The sequence below is a fragment of the Phaethon aethereus genome (assembly GCF_964289735.1).
Source record: "Phaethon aethereus genome assembly, chromosome: 9".
Classification (NCBI taxonomy): Eukaryota; Metazoa; Chordata; class Aves; order Phaethontiformes; family Phaethontidae; genus Phaethon; species Phaethon aethereus.
The window spans coordinates 4,872,882-4,887,629 of record NC_138585.1 but is presented as its reverse complement, the minus strand read 5'-3'; the positions used below and the strand labels follow the sequence as shown (position 1 = coordinate 4,887,629).

The following is a 14,748-nucleotide window of genomic DNA, read 5'->3' as shown; positions in this document are numbered from 1 at the left end:
GGCTATCATCTTTAGTTATCACAAGGCATTTTCACACCAGATGCTTTCTCTACTCCCAGCTGTGTTTGGTTCGTTCTGTATCGTTTATCTTTGGTAACTGCATTACAACCAACAAGAAATTTGTTGCATCTGCAGATTTGGAGGTGAGTGGTTGTTAGGGAATTTTTTGTAGCTTTTATAAATCTTGACTGTCTTACATAATATGAATTTCAGTATAATGTGAGACTTAAAGCCCACAGTATATTGACTGTATCCTTATTAATGGCCAGGATACCACTCATCAAAAAATCTGTTTCAGTCAGTCTGTGGAATAAAGTTTATTTCCTGTCAGAAGCTAAAGCTGCTAACAAAAGTAGGAAGCTAAACATTAATGAAAACACAATACATTTTTAACTGTGAGACATATTAATTTGCAGTCAGCTACAGCATATCAGTTCCGCAGTTTTGAGTCAGCTGAAATAGATACAGTTGCTCTTGATTGTCAGGATCCACTGCACTCTGTGGTTAAATTTTACCAGGCTTCTCAGCATGCAGAAAACCGTCATGCCACAGGATTTTACGTCACGGCATTTTCTGTAGAAACCTATTTGCAGTGGAAAACCATTCCTGGAAAAACATTCCTATTTACACTGAAAACCATACCTCCTTGTACTGCTCCAAATCAAGAGGAAAGATTGCAACTTGGAACTGGAACTCTGGAAGTAGTTCACTTCTTTATTTGAGTTACAAGTGATGTAAAAGGCAAGTTTAGACATACTCCTTGTTGCTTATGATTGTCTCAGAGTTTTTGGTGTAAATGCGCTGCTGATGAGCTGCCTGGCCTGCTGAATATGTGTATTTGTTGCAACTGTAAATTAAGAAAAAAAAAAAAAAGATACAATATAATAGGTATTATGTACACAACCGAAGTTTCAGATGCTTAGGAAGTTATGCATTTAGGTCTGTATCCGACCCAATTAGAGGCCTATTGTTCTCACCAGTCTTACAGTGAGAACTTTAAGGGAAAAGAGATGGGCTCTTTGACAGGCAGCACAGCCATCTCTCTCGTAACCAGAAACACACTAACTGGTGTGTGCTCTTCCTTGAGGCATTTTAGTCAAGTCCCTAAAGCAGAAGAGAACCTGGACCTTAATGCCTTGGAGCAAGCTGCAGTCTTTGAGTCAAAGGAAAACAGAGGTATCTTCAGCCAACCTCTTCATCTGTCATTTGCCATGTTGAACTTGTATTTCATACATCGGTTTTACCTGATTTTCAAGATACTTCAGGGTATTTGGTACTCTGTATCAAAGTATGGCGAGCAAGATCGAAAGTCCAATATAGCTGATGAAATACTACTGTAAAACTTAAATGGCTTTAGATTAGGCAATGGAATATCAGAGGAATGCTCTCACTTACTTATTACGTGTTTTGACATAACATTCCTAAGATTAAATATAGCAGCAGTGAACATGCTTCTTCCTTCCATGTTACATCCTCTCAAGCTTAGCCAGTACATTTGGGTTCCTCTAGGTAGACAGACTAGACAAACGTCTGCTATTTCTGACAATTATTTCATCCTTCTCCTTCAGAAAGGGACCTTCTGTATGTGTGAATAATTTAAGATTGAAAAAAAATCCATGCAAGATTAAATATTGAGGCCAGAAATCTCAACTTTCCTGATTTCATGCACAACAACGCATTTCCATAAGAAAAATTTAAAAAATCATAGAATCTTTGGGTTGGAAGGGGCCTTTTAAGGTCATCTAGTGCAACCCCCCTGCAGTGAGCAGGGACACCTTCAATGAGATCAGGTTGCTCAGAGCCCCGTCCAACCTGACCTGGAATGTTGCCAGGGATGGGGCATCCACCACCTTGCTGGGCAACCTGTGCCAGTGCTTCACCACCCTCATTGTGAAAAATTTCTTCCTTATACCTAGTCTGAATCTCCCCGCTTTTAGTTTAAAACCATGTGTGTCTAATGATCAATGGGATACGCTTTGGGAGGGAAACATCGTTCCGCTTTCTGCACATTAAATGGCATTTGAATATTTTAATAGTAGTGAGTATTGCAGAAAAACTTGATTATAATACACAACATACTTTGATATGCTTTTCTTTTGGCAACAGATAGGTCGCTCTTTCACTGCGCATTTTCATCACGTAGATCTTGGAACCATCAGCAGTACCCAGAATTACCAAATACTAGTTAGAGGTCACCACTGATGGCAAAGAATCAACAAGTACACTATCTGGGAGGTGCAAGTATTTGGTATAGCATCCCCTGCCATTACAAGTCTGTGCCATGCCATAGCACTGACCTAATAGATACAATTTCCTGTTTGTACTTTATATGGCTACAGATTTATAACCAGGGGGTGAGGGAGAGAGAGTAGTATACAGATGGAAAATGGTATATAAGTGACAGCTACTGTTTCAACTGATAAATCCAAGATTACCTGTAATCCTGTTTTTTCTTCCCTTTGCATGAACAGGTCAGTAAGATCCCACCAAGCATACAAAGAACAGATCCAGCCCAGCCTAAGTACAGAGCATCTCCTAGTTCATACCTGAAACATGAAAAATTTTATGGAAACTGCATATAACAGGATCATAAAGCCATTATTGTAGACTAAGCACAAGGTGCACAAATCATGGAAACAAACAAATTTTACTTGCATAGAAATCAGCTAACTGAAAGGTACTTCAACAGATAACAGAGGAAAAAAGATATGTCTTTGTTCAGTAAAACTCTTACATGTGCATTTAAGTAAGTGTTCTGCCAAATTAGTGACAGAAAGTTCTTACAAAGATAAGTAGCAATAAATACTTGCATGTATTTAATAAATTGTTGATAATAAATGATAATACTATACCGTCTGTGCAGTCCACAACACTTATTTTGCCCTTGTATTGGCTGTGCCACTGAAGTCATTTTGTGAACTGAATGATTTGGACCTTACTGCCTGTGTCACGAGAAAAGGCTAACCATAGAAATCAGTTTTCTATGGACACGACACTACATCTCACCTAGAAGTAGCTATATGTATAGGGCTAGTTTTCAAACTTACATATCCAAAAGAATATTCAGCGCACTCTGTGGTTATATGGCTGAAATAATACATTTATGAATTAGTCCCAAGTTGAAAAAGAATAGTTCCCCATTTTACAGTACAAAACTACACCCTTCAGAAAAGCCCCTAGTCCAGCCCAAGAAATTCACTGATAATGAATTTGACCCAAAGACTAGACACAACTGAGCCTGGGAAAGTCTGGCAGGAGTTTCACAAAAAGAGGCAAACAAGTGTTTATATTCAGACAATGACTATATTCACAATATGGCTGTACGTCTCTGGTCTGAGATGAGATAATTAACATAAGAGCAAAATTAAGTGTCATGGACTCTGTAGAAGGTGTACTGAAACCAGTGTTTTCTTTCCACTTGCACACGCAAAATCATTATTTTAAAATGTTGACGTTTCTGACTCCAGAATTAATTGCTAACAGGAAGGTTTCAGAGGTTTACACAGGTTCACTGCTCTCCATGTTCTCATCACACGTTGGTCTCCCCTCTTTCAGGTGCCTTCCAAACACGGAACAAGGAGACAATCATTATCTTATCTTAGAAAAACAGGAGTGCAAGTTGCTGGAGGAGCAATCAGAGAGTGTTGCCCAGTGCATGCAATCATCGCTGCTTGCTAGTCACCTACAGGCAGGAATGCTGTAGACGTCATACCAAAGGGAAGTGTATGGGAGGGATCTGCAGGACAATTTAGCTTGTATGAGAACTCCAAGAATTAGTAGAGGTTAACCTAACTTTACTAATTTGCTGAAGTCAGGCCAAAAAAATGCAGTCTGAAAAACCAGATTTTCCAGTCTCTTTAAGAGTGAAGATCAGTACTGGCCTGCAATTGAATTTAAACCTGCCTCACAGAGTCCAAGGAGCAAAAACTTCCTCAAGAGCATGCCTAGCTTTACCAATGATCAAAGTTAATTCACTAAGAACGAACTGCATAGTTAATCGATAGTCTTAAACATGAAGTTTAGATATTAAAAAAAAAAAATTTCTTTAGCTACTGAATGCAAACACTCCAGTAACTGATTAACATGCATTGATGTTGAAGCCCAAAGCTATACCAGATAACTACAAAACTCACTAACTATCCCACTAACTGAAATTTCTTATCAACAGTTGTTTCAGTCCTCTAACGTCTTTATTACCCTTCATATAATTCTCTCAAGGGGATATAAAACAACAAAAAGTATTCACAAGTGCAATTTCTTTGTAAGTGCTTGTTTGAAAACACAAGGAAAACGGACAAACATCCAAAGCAATTGCTTAAAGTACTTTGAGTCATAACAAGCCACTTCACCTCTGACTTCCCTGAACTGATTGACAGGAAGAAACTTACAAAACACTCCAAATACGATCCCAGCAACTAAAGATTTACAGTTTACTGATTTAAAAATTACATATTTGGTAGAGATACTGGCAAATTATAAGTAAGTAAGTGCCCCTTTTTCTCAAACCAGCTCTCTCATGTTCCACAGACAATACATTGTGTTTCCCCCTCCCTTTTTCCTCCTCTCTGAAGGAGAGGCCCGGTCACCTCCACCCTTGTTCCTCATTGCTAAATCTGTTGACCTAGATAAGGTGCCATAAGCGGGCATTTGGGTTTGAAGACTGTTGCTTTTATATCAGACAAGAACAAGAGCTTTTATACCTTGAAACTTGTTTGTGTGCAGCTGTATGAGCTGATAGTCCCACAAACTTTGCCTCATAAGGCAAACAAACGTTGAGCTGTTATATAGGAAAGATATTTTTTTACTTCTTTTCTTTAAGACAAGCAGCACACTTCAATGACATTTCTGAGCTATCTGCAGGTCACTGGTACGCAGTTCAAGCTGGTGTCCGTACGTTTTTTCATTTGCTTGTACATCTGAGGCATTGTATTCTAGCCATAGCTAGAATTTTGTACCTCTTTTGGTCTAAATGCTGAAGAAAATTAAGACTTTGACCTTTTCTTCTTCATAGCATTGAGATGTGCGCTTAATTGAGTCTCACAAGAAAATGTAAACACAGTACAGAAACCCTTCAGCTGTGGAGTTGATATTCCCCACATGCTTACTAAACCTTCCACTAGAGAACGCTCCTCCCTCCCCAACAACACCTCTGAGGTGAAAAGACCCCCTGAAGACAAATTTTTCCTCCTGTAGGACTGGATAACAGGATCCGTCCAGGTTCTGAAACTCTGGAGCAGCTGAGGTTTGTGCAGCTGTCTGTAACACATAATAGAGTTTGGTATGGCAGATCTATTAACTTACTTGGTTCCAGCATACAGTAGGTCAAAAAACTGAGCAGTAACCATTGCAGCGTACCAAGAAACAGCCACCATGGAGCACAGACCTACCAGAAAAAGTTTAAAAAGCACACAGGTGAATGATTAATGGTGGTAACAACTTTAAACCAAGAACAAGTGTTCATTTCATTCTAGCTGTGAAAGCAATACAAAGTACTGATAGCATTCTCATTTCAGCCTTGATATTACCTCCTAAAATAAAGAGAAATCCTCCCGTGGCAGCAAACTTCATTTTCCCATCTTCATCGCTCAACCCAACGTTTGTGCACTTCAAACCAAGCAATGAGAGTACTGTAGCTATGAATCCCAAAAGGATGGAAATAATCATCAAGGCTCGGCATGCCTGAATATGCGCTAAAAGACAGAAAAAGAGAAAACAAATCAGGATCTCTACAGAAATTAAATTAATCTTGTGCTGGAAAAAATAAAAGTTATTGGAGGAAGTGAAAAAATTAACAGGAGCAGTAATGAATCTTGTCCAACTTTGTTACTTGGTTCAGAGAAGCACACCAACCCTACAATGTTTAGCCTTCAAGTCAATCAGATTTCAGAGTTGAACTACAATTACACTTTATAAGCTCAGTAAATCCTCTTGGGCCTTTAGTAAACCCTGAAAAATTATAGCAAGCCCTCCATAGCTTACACCTTTAAGTCCTGTGAAAACGCCTAGCGGTATACATGGTCATTTATAGGAGCAGATGCATGTCTCCTACTCGCAAGTCCTGGTGCCTTCCTTATACCTGTACAGCTCAGCGCACAGGACACCTCTGAACTCCTTGGTCCTACCCAAGGTATGTGGAGCTCTGGAACTACACAGAAATCAGAAAAATGTCCTGGTTTTGCTACTGTCGGTGAGAGATGGGAAAGAAAGTGCTCGAGTTAGCAGTGCACTTTAAACTTTGAGTTGAGGTAATGAATGGGAGATGAGCAGATGCGAGAGCTGCAGCCCCCCTCTTCTACCTAAGACATACTCCTGTGGAGAGGTTACAGCTGGTGTGGGAGTGTTAGGGAATTTGTCACCAGCTACTGCAATATTCCCAAAGCTCTTTCTCTGGTTATGCTGACAATTCTGCATTACGTAAGCTCCTGGTCTTCACACTTAGGTATTGATCGCACAAAAACTGGGACCAGATTATTAACCCGCCTAAGAAGGAAAGTCAAAGAGGGACTTTGGGATCCTTTAAAATGGCACCCTAGATTTGGCAGGTTCCAGGTCAAATGGCACTTTGGCACCTTTGCTGTATGAGACAAACATGTCATGACCAATCTGACGGGTCTTGGCTGCCAACCATACCACAAAAGGGTCTGAACTGGGCTGCATCTGGACAGTCACATAGTTGATGCTAGCGTTCAAGCTCACGCTCCCTGATAACCTCCATGTCCTGCATGGTAAACTGCTCTCCTAGCTCTGTAGTGGAGTGAGCCCGTAACTCTCCAGACAACAAAAATCGGTCACAGAAACAGGAGGTGAAGTGATGGATTCACACTCAGACTCAGTGGGCTGTATGGCTTTATATGGCTTAAGATTATTGGTCCTGCAAGCTTGAGACTTGTCAAAGACACTAATAAGCAGTCCTGAGATAAATACACAGAAGCATTAAACAATAACATTGTTTGAGGAATTAATGTTTTGATAAGTATCGGTTTTAAAATTTTCTGGGAGAAAAATACAGACAGTAATAAAAGTGGAAAGACCTCTCAAAGTACCATTAACAGTTTAAGGTTTTTGCACTCAACTCCGCTGCTGATACCTAGTTTGGGACCTTACACCATGGCAGCAGGAATTACCCACAGCAGGGATCCAACAACTTATATTTCAGGTCTTTAGGACTCCAGCAGTATTAGATGCGAAGCCCCATATCTTTCCAGAACACACAAGCATACCGTCAGGCTAACTGCTTGCAAGCCAATGGCTGTATTATTTTGACAGAGAGATGTCATAGCATATCCTCTTTGTACCACAGTACAATAACCTCTACAGCCTTAACTGAGAAGCTTACTTCACAGTCTAGAAAGCGCGACTCTCTGTTGTCTTCATCTTAAAAATGAGTTTATTGAACAATATACAAAGTCAGTTAATTTTATTAATCAATACTAATTGTAAGATATGAACCCAAAATCCTGTCATTGGAAGAAACACATATGGAACCTTAAAAAGAAAGGGGGGGAGTTCAGAAGCATTTGGCAGCGAAGTGCTTTATATCAAAAGTTTGATCTAGTTGTGACTAGATAGAAAGTGCTAGCTAGACATAGTAGTCAGTCATGGTTTTAATATTATGCAATATTGCTTTAAAAAAGATCCTCAGTTCAAGTTCAAATGTTCGTGATTTGGGCTAATAGCTTGACGAATTCAAAAGCTTTAAATCTGTTTAAGAAAACTGAGTCTGATATTTCCCATGCACAAAACAATACCCATTAAATAAATGGGTAAAAATACCACATAGCTCAGCTGCCAGTAAGGAAACCTTCCCAGAAAATCACTATTTGCTCAGCCCTCGATGCTACAAACCCTACTTTATTCCTTTTTCCTGGTTTGCCCAACTGTCCTCTCAATGACTTCTACAATTCAGTGTCTTCTAACTTGTTTGTTTTTCAGTTCTCCTTCCTAAAGCCTTTTTTTCTCTACAATTCTTCAAGCTGCTTTTCCCTTCCCCTTCCCCCTGCCAATACCCCTCAAACATACTGCCATCTTCTCAACAGAGTAACTGAGCTCCTCTTCAATGGATCAAATCTATCTTGACAAATTCACTTTCAGAGCCTGGCCTATTCATTTACTTTCTGTCTGTCCCCATTTTTCCTCCCTGCTGTCTCTGCAATTCTCCAGGAGCCTTGCTGTTGCTTGCCTGCCTTTTTCTTTTGCTTTAGCACATCCACTCATGATGCTCTTTTTGCATACCAATTTTCAATTTCTTTGAAACCCACTTTTCTCTCAGCAGCTGCAAGATGCTAACTTGATGTGGCCCATTGCCCACATCTGCACATATGGGAGCTCTACGACACTCTCAGAAGAAACACCCCGTGTAAATACATCAGTGACAAGATGCTACATAGAGTCCGTGGCAGCCCTTAGAATCATAGAACCATTTAGGTTGGAAAAGACCGTTAGGATCATCAAGTCCAACCCTTACCCTAGCACTGCTAAGTCCACCACTAAACTATCTTCTCCTTAAGTGTATCAACACATCTTTTAAATACCTCCAGGGATGGTGCCTCCACCACTTCCCTGGGCAGCCTGTTCCAATGCCTGACAACACAAAACAAATTTTTCCTAATACCCAACCTAAACCTCCCCTAGTGCAACTTGAGCCCATTTCCTCTTGTCCTATCGTCTGTTACTTCGGAGAAGAGACCAACACCCACCTCACCACAACCTCCTTTCAGGTAGCTGTAGAGGGCGATAAGGTCTCCCCTGAGCCTACTCCAGGCTAAACAACCCCAGTTCCTTCAGCTGTTCCTCATAAGACTTGTGTTGAAGACCTTTCACCAGATTTGTTGCCCTTCTCCAGATGCGTTCCAGCACCTCAATGTCCTTCTTGTAGTGAGAGACCCAAAACTGAACACAGTATTTGAGGTGCGGCCTCACCAGTGCCGAGTACAGGGGTACAATCGCTTCCCTACTTACTCCTGCTGGCCACACTATTTCTGATACAGGCCAGGACACTGTTGGCCTTCTTGGCCACCTGGGCACACTGCTGGCTCATGTTCAGCCGGCTGTCGATGAACACCCCCAGGTCCTTTTCCGCCGGGCAACTCTCCAGACGGTCTTCCCCAAGCCTGGAGCGTTGCATGGAGTTGTTGTGACCGAATTGCAGGACCCAGCACTTGGCTTTGTTAAACCTCATACAATTGGCCTTGGCCCACCAATCCAGCCTGGCCAGATCCCTCTGTAGGACCTTTCTACCCTCCAGCAGATTAAGACTTCTGCCATGAACCAAACCCACGCTCACATAAGCGCTCTGCAGAGGATAATGTGCAATGGACATGATCCTGCTATTGCTGAGTCTAAGAAGTTTCTATAGGGTTATGTTGCTCTTAATACACACATACATTTTAAAACCAATTGTTAGATTACACCGATGGGTGGAAAGAACAGACTATTCCCTAAATACCGGACACAGACAGTTCCAGAGAATTGCTACACTAGTGTCAGAGCTGGTCAATAACATCAGTTTATTTCAGAATGAAAGAGAAAGTGAATTTAATACCTCATTCCCTCTAATCCTATATTGCACATTCTTCAGATTAGGATTATCCTCCTACCTATTTAGTTTAGCCCCCTCCCAGTGTAGATTCAACTAAGCAGGCAGGCATTTTTATTCTGCGATAAGTATCTACATACTGAACTATTCAAGATTAATAAAAACTAGCTTTACTGTCTATAAACATGCTTACTATCCACAGAATATTGCCTTAGTTGAGCATTTGAGGACAATCCACAATTCTGCTGAACACCAATACAGAGTACAGGAGCCAGCAGAACTTAATTTCCTGGTATCTAGAACCACATCCAACAAGACATTAGTTAACAAGTCCTGACAAGTATATTAATTTATAGCATACACTCATTGTATAACATGTTATAATATGTAGCATATATACTCATTGTATTTCTTGCATTATGTATGATTATCAGTCTCGACACGCAAAACCCACTACCACTTCTTAGCTATATGCAGTATTTCTTACCTATTATGTGAAAAAACTCCAGCTACAGTACATTGGCTATCAAGTATTGCAAAAGAAGGCAAATACCATAATGCCAAATAAACATGGAACTGTCATAAGATGTGTTAAAAATTATTTCCTACTAATTCTTCTCACAAGATGCTAGAAAAGAGATTACACCATATTTAAAATGCCTATTAAAATAAATGTTTGATCAAGCGACTTCATTTGCCCGATTTTATAGCCTTTCCTAATGTGCTTGACACATTCTACTGCTTAAGAGATTTTTATTACTTCATCCCATAAAGTGCTTCTTGGCCAGTTATTTTCCAGTACTACCAGATTACGAAAACAAAAGCCTTACTAATTTTTTTCCAACAAATTTTTAAGCAATATAAACAAGGCTGCGCAAAGTCACATACCAGGCAGTGCAAGCATAGAGTCAAATTCTCTGCAGTTGGATACTCCAGTGCTGTCTTCTGCACAGCTCTTCCACAGGTTTTCAAACAACGTGGACGTTGTGATCACACTACCATGTACAGTGGAGACTTTCCAGTAATTATTCGGCAAAGTACCTCCAATTATTGCCCACCCACCCAAGCACAAAAGAAAGCCAACAATTTCCAATGCAGCGGACATACTTGTGAGTAGTAACAGTTAAATATCCCTATAATTAGATTACAATCAAGTGAAGCCTTTCAGAAGCCTCCTTGCTGTTTTATCTCTGGGTTTCACTCCAAAATGAGGCTACCTTTGCTCTTTGCTCAACCCCAGAGATAAGGCTTACAGTGCATGACAATAAGAAGTGGGAGCAGTTCATGATAAAGATACTAACATTTAAAAAAAAAATGGCAATATTAATTCTTTTTCTAATGAGAAGTGACAAAATGAGCGTATTCTTAGCCTCAGCCTAGAAGATCCAGTCAGTATTCCTGCAAATTATTTTGTAGGAGTGATAATATTGGCAAATATTTTATCTCTGTCTCTCCTCTGAAGTCAACTAAGGTTTACACATGATTAAAATTGTTTGTAATTTTATTATTGATCTCAAATCAAAAGCTTTACTGTGTTATTTTCTTGAGGACTCAAGCATAAGAAGGTTTGAGAATAGGAACTTTGTTCTGTTGCTAGAAAATTTAGCACATTTTTTGGAGTTATGGTCATAAGTAATCCATAGCAACTGTACTGCCAGCTTCCTTCAGGAAGGTTAAGTCTGTGGATGAGTGGTTTCCATTAATATTTTACAGTCTATTGATCTATAGTTAAACTCATGCCGTCTTAATATAGTCCCACTTACACTGGAATACAACTGTGATAATGTATGTTTCATGGAAATGAAATGTAAGGCAATGAAGCCAGTTTGACAGACCTATCTCAAAAGGAAAAATAATACATATCAGCTGATTGCATCTGTTTGTCAGAAGATCTTAGTATTAAAAAAATATATATATTCTAGGCAAAGTACTGGTATGTTAAACTTGGTTTACTTGCCTCTGCTCTTGACTAGACAAAATCATAGATTCAATTCACATCACCCACTAATGTTAATACCTTAAACTGCTTGTTTATCCAAATGGGGTTAACCATCTCTTGCAGTGATAACCCGTTCTTATCTCCAGGAAATGGAGTCAGAGTTTCTTCATAAAATAATCCTGCTGTGACGCAACATGGTAACAGATTCATAGCATTTACATAAAGACTACTGGAAGGATTAGCCACTGAGAGAGTCACAACTTGCCCGTAACAGGTATGTGGGGTTTTTTTTCAAAATTCACTAGTCTTTTTGAGCTGATGCTGTAGGTTGGTAAGTTCAGCTGCAAAAGGATACTACAGTGCCACCACATTTTTGCTCCCTTGGCAGCCAGGAGGATCTTTGCCATTGATTTAAATAAGAACAGATTTGGCAGCACAGCCAGTGCGATCCTGTGCAGCTCTGTATTTGCAATCTTCTAAAGAAACTAGATGGTGTGTGGTAAGAATTTATCTTCTCGGGTGACTTTTACAGAATCCCCTCCTCCTGCTAAGTCACTGCAATTTGAAAATTATGGCATAGTAAAATGAACACACTGTACCAGTATACTAGAATGTCTATATCTCATTGAAAGTCCTTCAAAGACTTTCAAATTAATTTATCCATATGCAGGTGCTACTCTAGTGACCTCAGCGATCACTTCGGCTGAGAGCACTTAAAAAAGTCGAGTTTATTTGGGAACTTGAATCGAATGTCCCCAGATTTTATATTGCTGACAAGGATAAAACAAAAATTAATAATTTCATTCTGAAAAAAATCTCTTCCTAATTAAGAAAGCTATTTCAACAGGCTGTCATAAAGCACACATATAAACAGAAAAGATTAAACTGCAGACCAGGAATACATGAATTTTTCCTGTGTGGCACTAGGCATTTTAATCATTCCCTTAAGGAAATCACTCTTCAATGGTGTTGAAGAACATAGAGTTATTCACTAAATTTTGTAAACTATGGTTTGGTAAGTGATGGACATAACAGCAAACGCTGCTTTGCAGGAGGCTCTGCATCAGCAGAGTAAAAGAGCTGGTGTTGGTATCTTCATATCAATACCATTCATGATGGGGTTTTTCCTTCAGACTTGCTCTAACGCGGTCAGGTGAACTAACTGCCTGTCAATGGCTGGAAGTCAGGAGGTGTGTTCCTGGAGCACATTTCCCCACTTTCCTTCATCCATGAGGAAACCAATTTGCACAGTCCAAGACCACTCCGCAATGCAAACCAAGTGCAGGAAATGGGAATAACTGGAAAATTCATTACAAAAATGTACTCCTGATGCAAGTAAAATGCTAACATAGACATGTCAAGACGTGACCATATATGACCATAGAGAAAAATTGCTCCTAACCTCTCTGATACTCTCAAAACAGAGCAAATTTGTGTGTAATATGGTTGAGAGAGGGTTTACAGGCAGAAATAGTATATTTTAAAATCAGATCAGCCAATACAGTTGGGAAAAAAATACTCAAAATATTAACATCTTAAATATTTGATCAACATGAACTGTACATTTTTTATCACTTCTGTAGATTTCTTTCAAGACCCAGGAATGCTGACTGAGTGCTGTAGAAAGAGAAACAGCCCTGCGACACACAGCAATTACTCTGCAGGCAGCTACATGTTGTGCCCATCAGTTGGCTTGAGGAACCCCATGCTGATTTTAGGGGACATGCAGTTCTTTGAACAGCTGAAGATGATCCACCAAGCCCTGCCAACCAGGGGTCCTCTCTTCCAATTATGAGGGCCACAGGAAGGGAAGAAAGAGAACCACTGGGAGGCAACTGCTTCAGTTCACCAGGAACTCTTCTGTTCCTAGGGAATATTTTCTTTCCGTGTTGGGTGTAATGAAACTGCATTTTCAAAAAAGGAGGCTGTCCCAGGTTGACGCTGCTTGTCTCCATAACAGGGCTGAAACACCTGTTTCTCCCTGATACATGAGGCGAGGCAGAGGTGCCACACCACCATAAGCATCTGTGCCATCTTGCTACCACGTATGAGAACTGAAGGATTGTTGGCCCCATCTCATCACTCTAATTTTCAGAAATCATATCTAAGCTTCTAGATGAAAGCTAGGCATCCAGGTATCTATATAGAGGAAGTCTTGGAGAAGAGCATTCTCATACTGGGTACCAGAACAGTATGCAAAGTTGATATTGATGCAATGAGTAGTTTTTAAAATCTTTGGAAGGATGATTAGCCTCCTTTTGAGGCTACAAACTCTGGCATCATTACAGCATGCTGATACTTATTCTTAAATTGGCACCATTGTTATGAAAGCAGCTGAGGCCACCAAAATCAGGGCCCTGAGGAAGAACCACAAATAGAGAGTTAACTTGAGAGTTAACTCTTGAGAGTTAAACTCTCACATTTTAGAGATCTGCCTTACAAATAGGCAGCTCTGACTTCAGTGGAGTCCATGTCTGTGTCAAGAAAAGCAAGTGTTCATGGTTTATGAGATGTGGTATTTGTAGGTTTTGAGCATTGCGCATCAGGAATAAATCAGCTGGAAAGAGTCCAGACAAACAGCTACGACAGTAATCAAGGATCTATAAAGCAGGGAAGGCTTGAAATTATTCCCTGATATAACTCATAAAGTAACTGCACAATACCAAAAGTTGTAAAAGAATAAATGCAAAGTTCTGTTTAAGACAGAAAGCTTAACAAAATACCAGTTTTCAAAATCTGTACTGTTACTTTTTCTACACTCAGTTTTCTGAGGAAAGCACTTAAACGTTGGTCCTTCCTAGTCCTTTACTGTAAAAAGGTGCTTACATTAAGATATTTTTAAAAATCCACAATAATCCAAACAAATACTTTTCGGTCCCTACAAAGCCAATTCTTCTCTTTCTATTTGCAGATAAACTACCCTGCTAGCATGGTCTACCTCAGAAAACACAAAAGCATCAGTCACACAGACACATTTTAAGCTGGCCACCTCCAGAACAAATAAACAGATTTAGCACAAAGTATCAAACAAGTGCTGGAATATCTACGAAGCCCCTGTCTCACATCAAAGCACAAACAAGCACCAGCGCTCATTGATCTATGATCTGCTTGTAGTTAAGAATTAGGTCGAGTAAAAAGATACTATTTCTTCCATAACAATAAATAAAAAAAAAATCTTAGATTCACTGTATATCACCCATACCTCTATGCCAACACAACAGAGATGGCAATAAAGCCACAGCAATTACTAAGTTGAATGGCAGGGTGAAGCATA

The 14,748-nt window shown here is 39.8% G+C and overlaps 1 protein-coding gene across 1 annotated transcript; it reads right to left on the bottom strand.

The window, feature by feature from the left end:
- Window positions 1-435: 435 nt before the first annotated feature.
- On the bottom strand, window positions 436-10,640 carry LOC309407890 (claudin-15-like; the record flags this gene model as incomplete). Its single annotated transcript, XM_082003549.1, has 5 exons — window positions 436-847; window positions 2,436-2,546; window positions 5,302-5,383; window positions 5,526-5,690; window positions 10,424-10,640. 5 exons carry the CDS (start codon window positions 10,638-10,640, stop codon window positions 748-750), a joined length of 675 nt encoding a protein of 224 aa, XP_081859675.1. The 3' UTR covers window positions 436-747.
- Window positions 10,641-14,748: the final 4,108 nt, after the last annotated feature.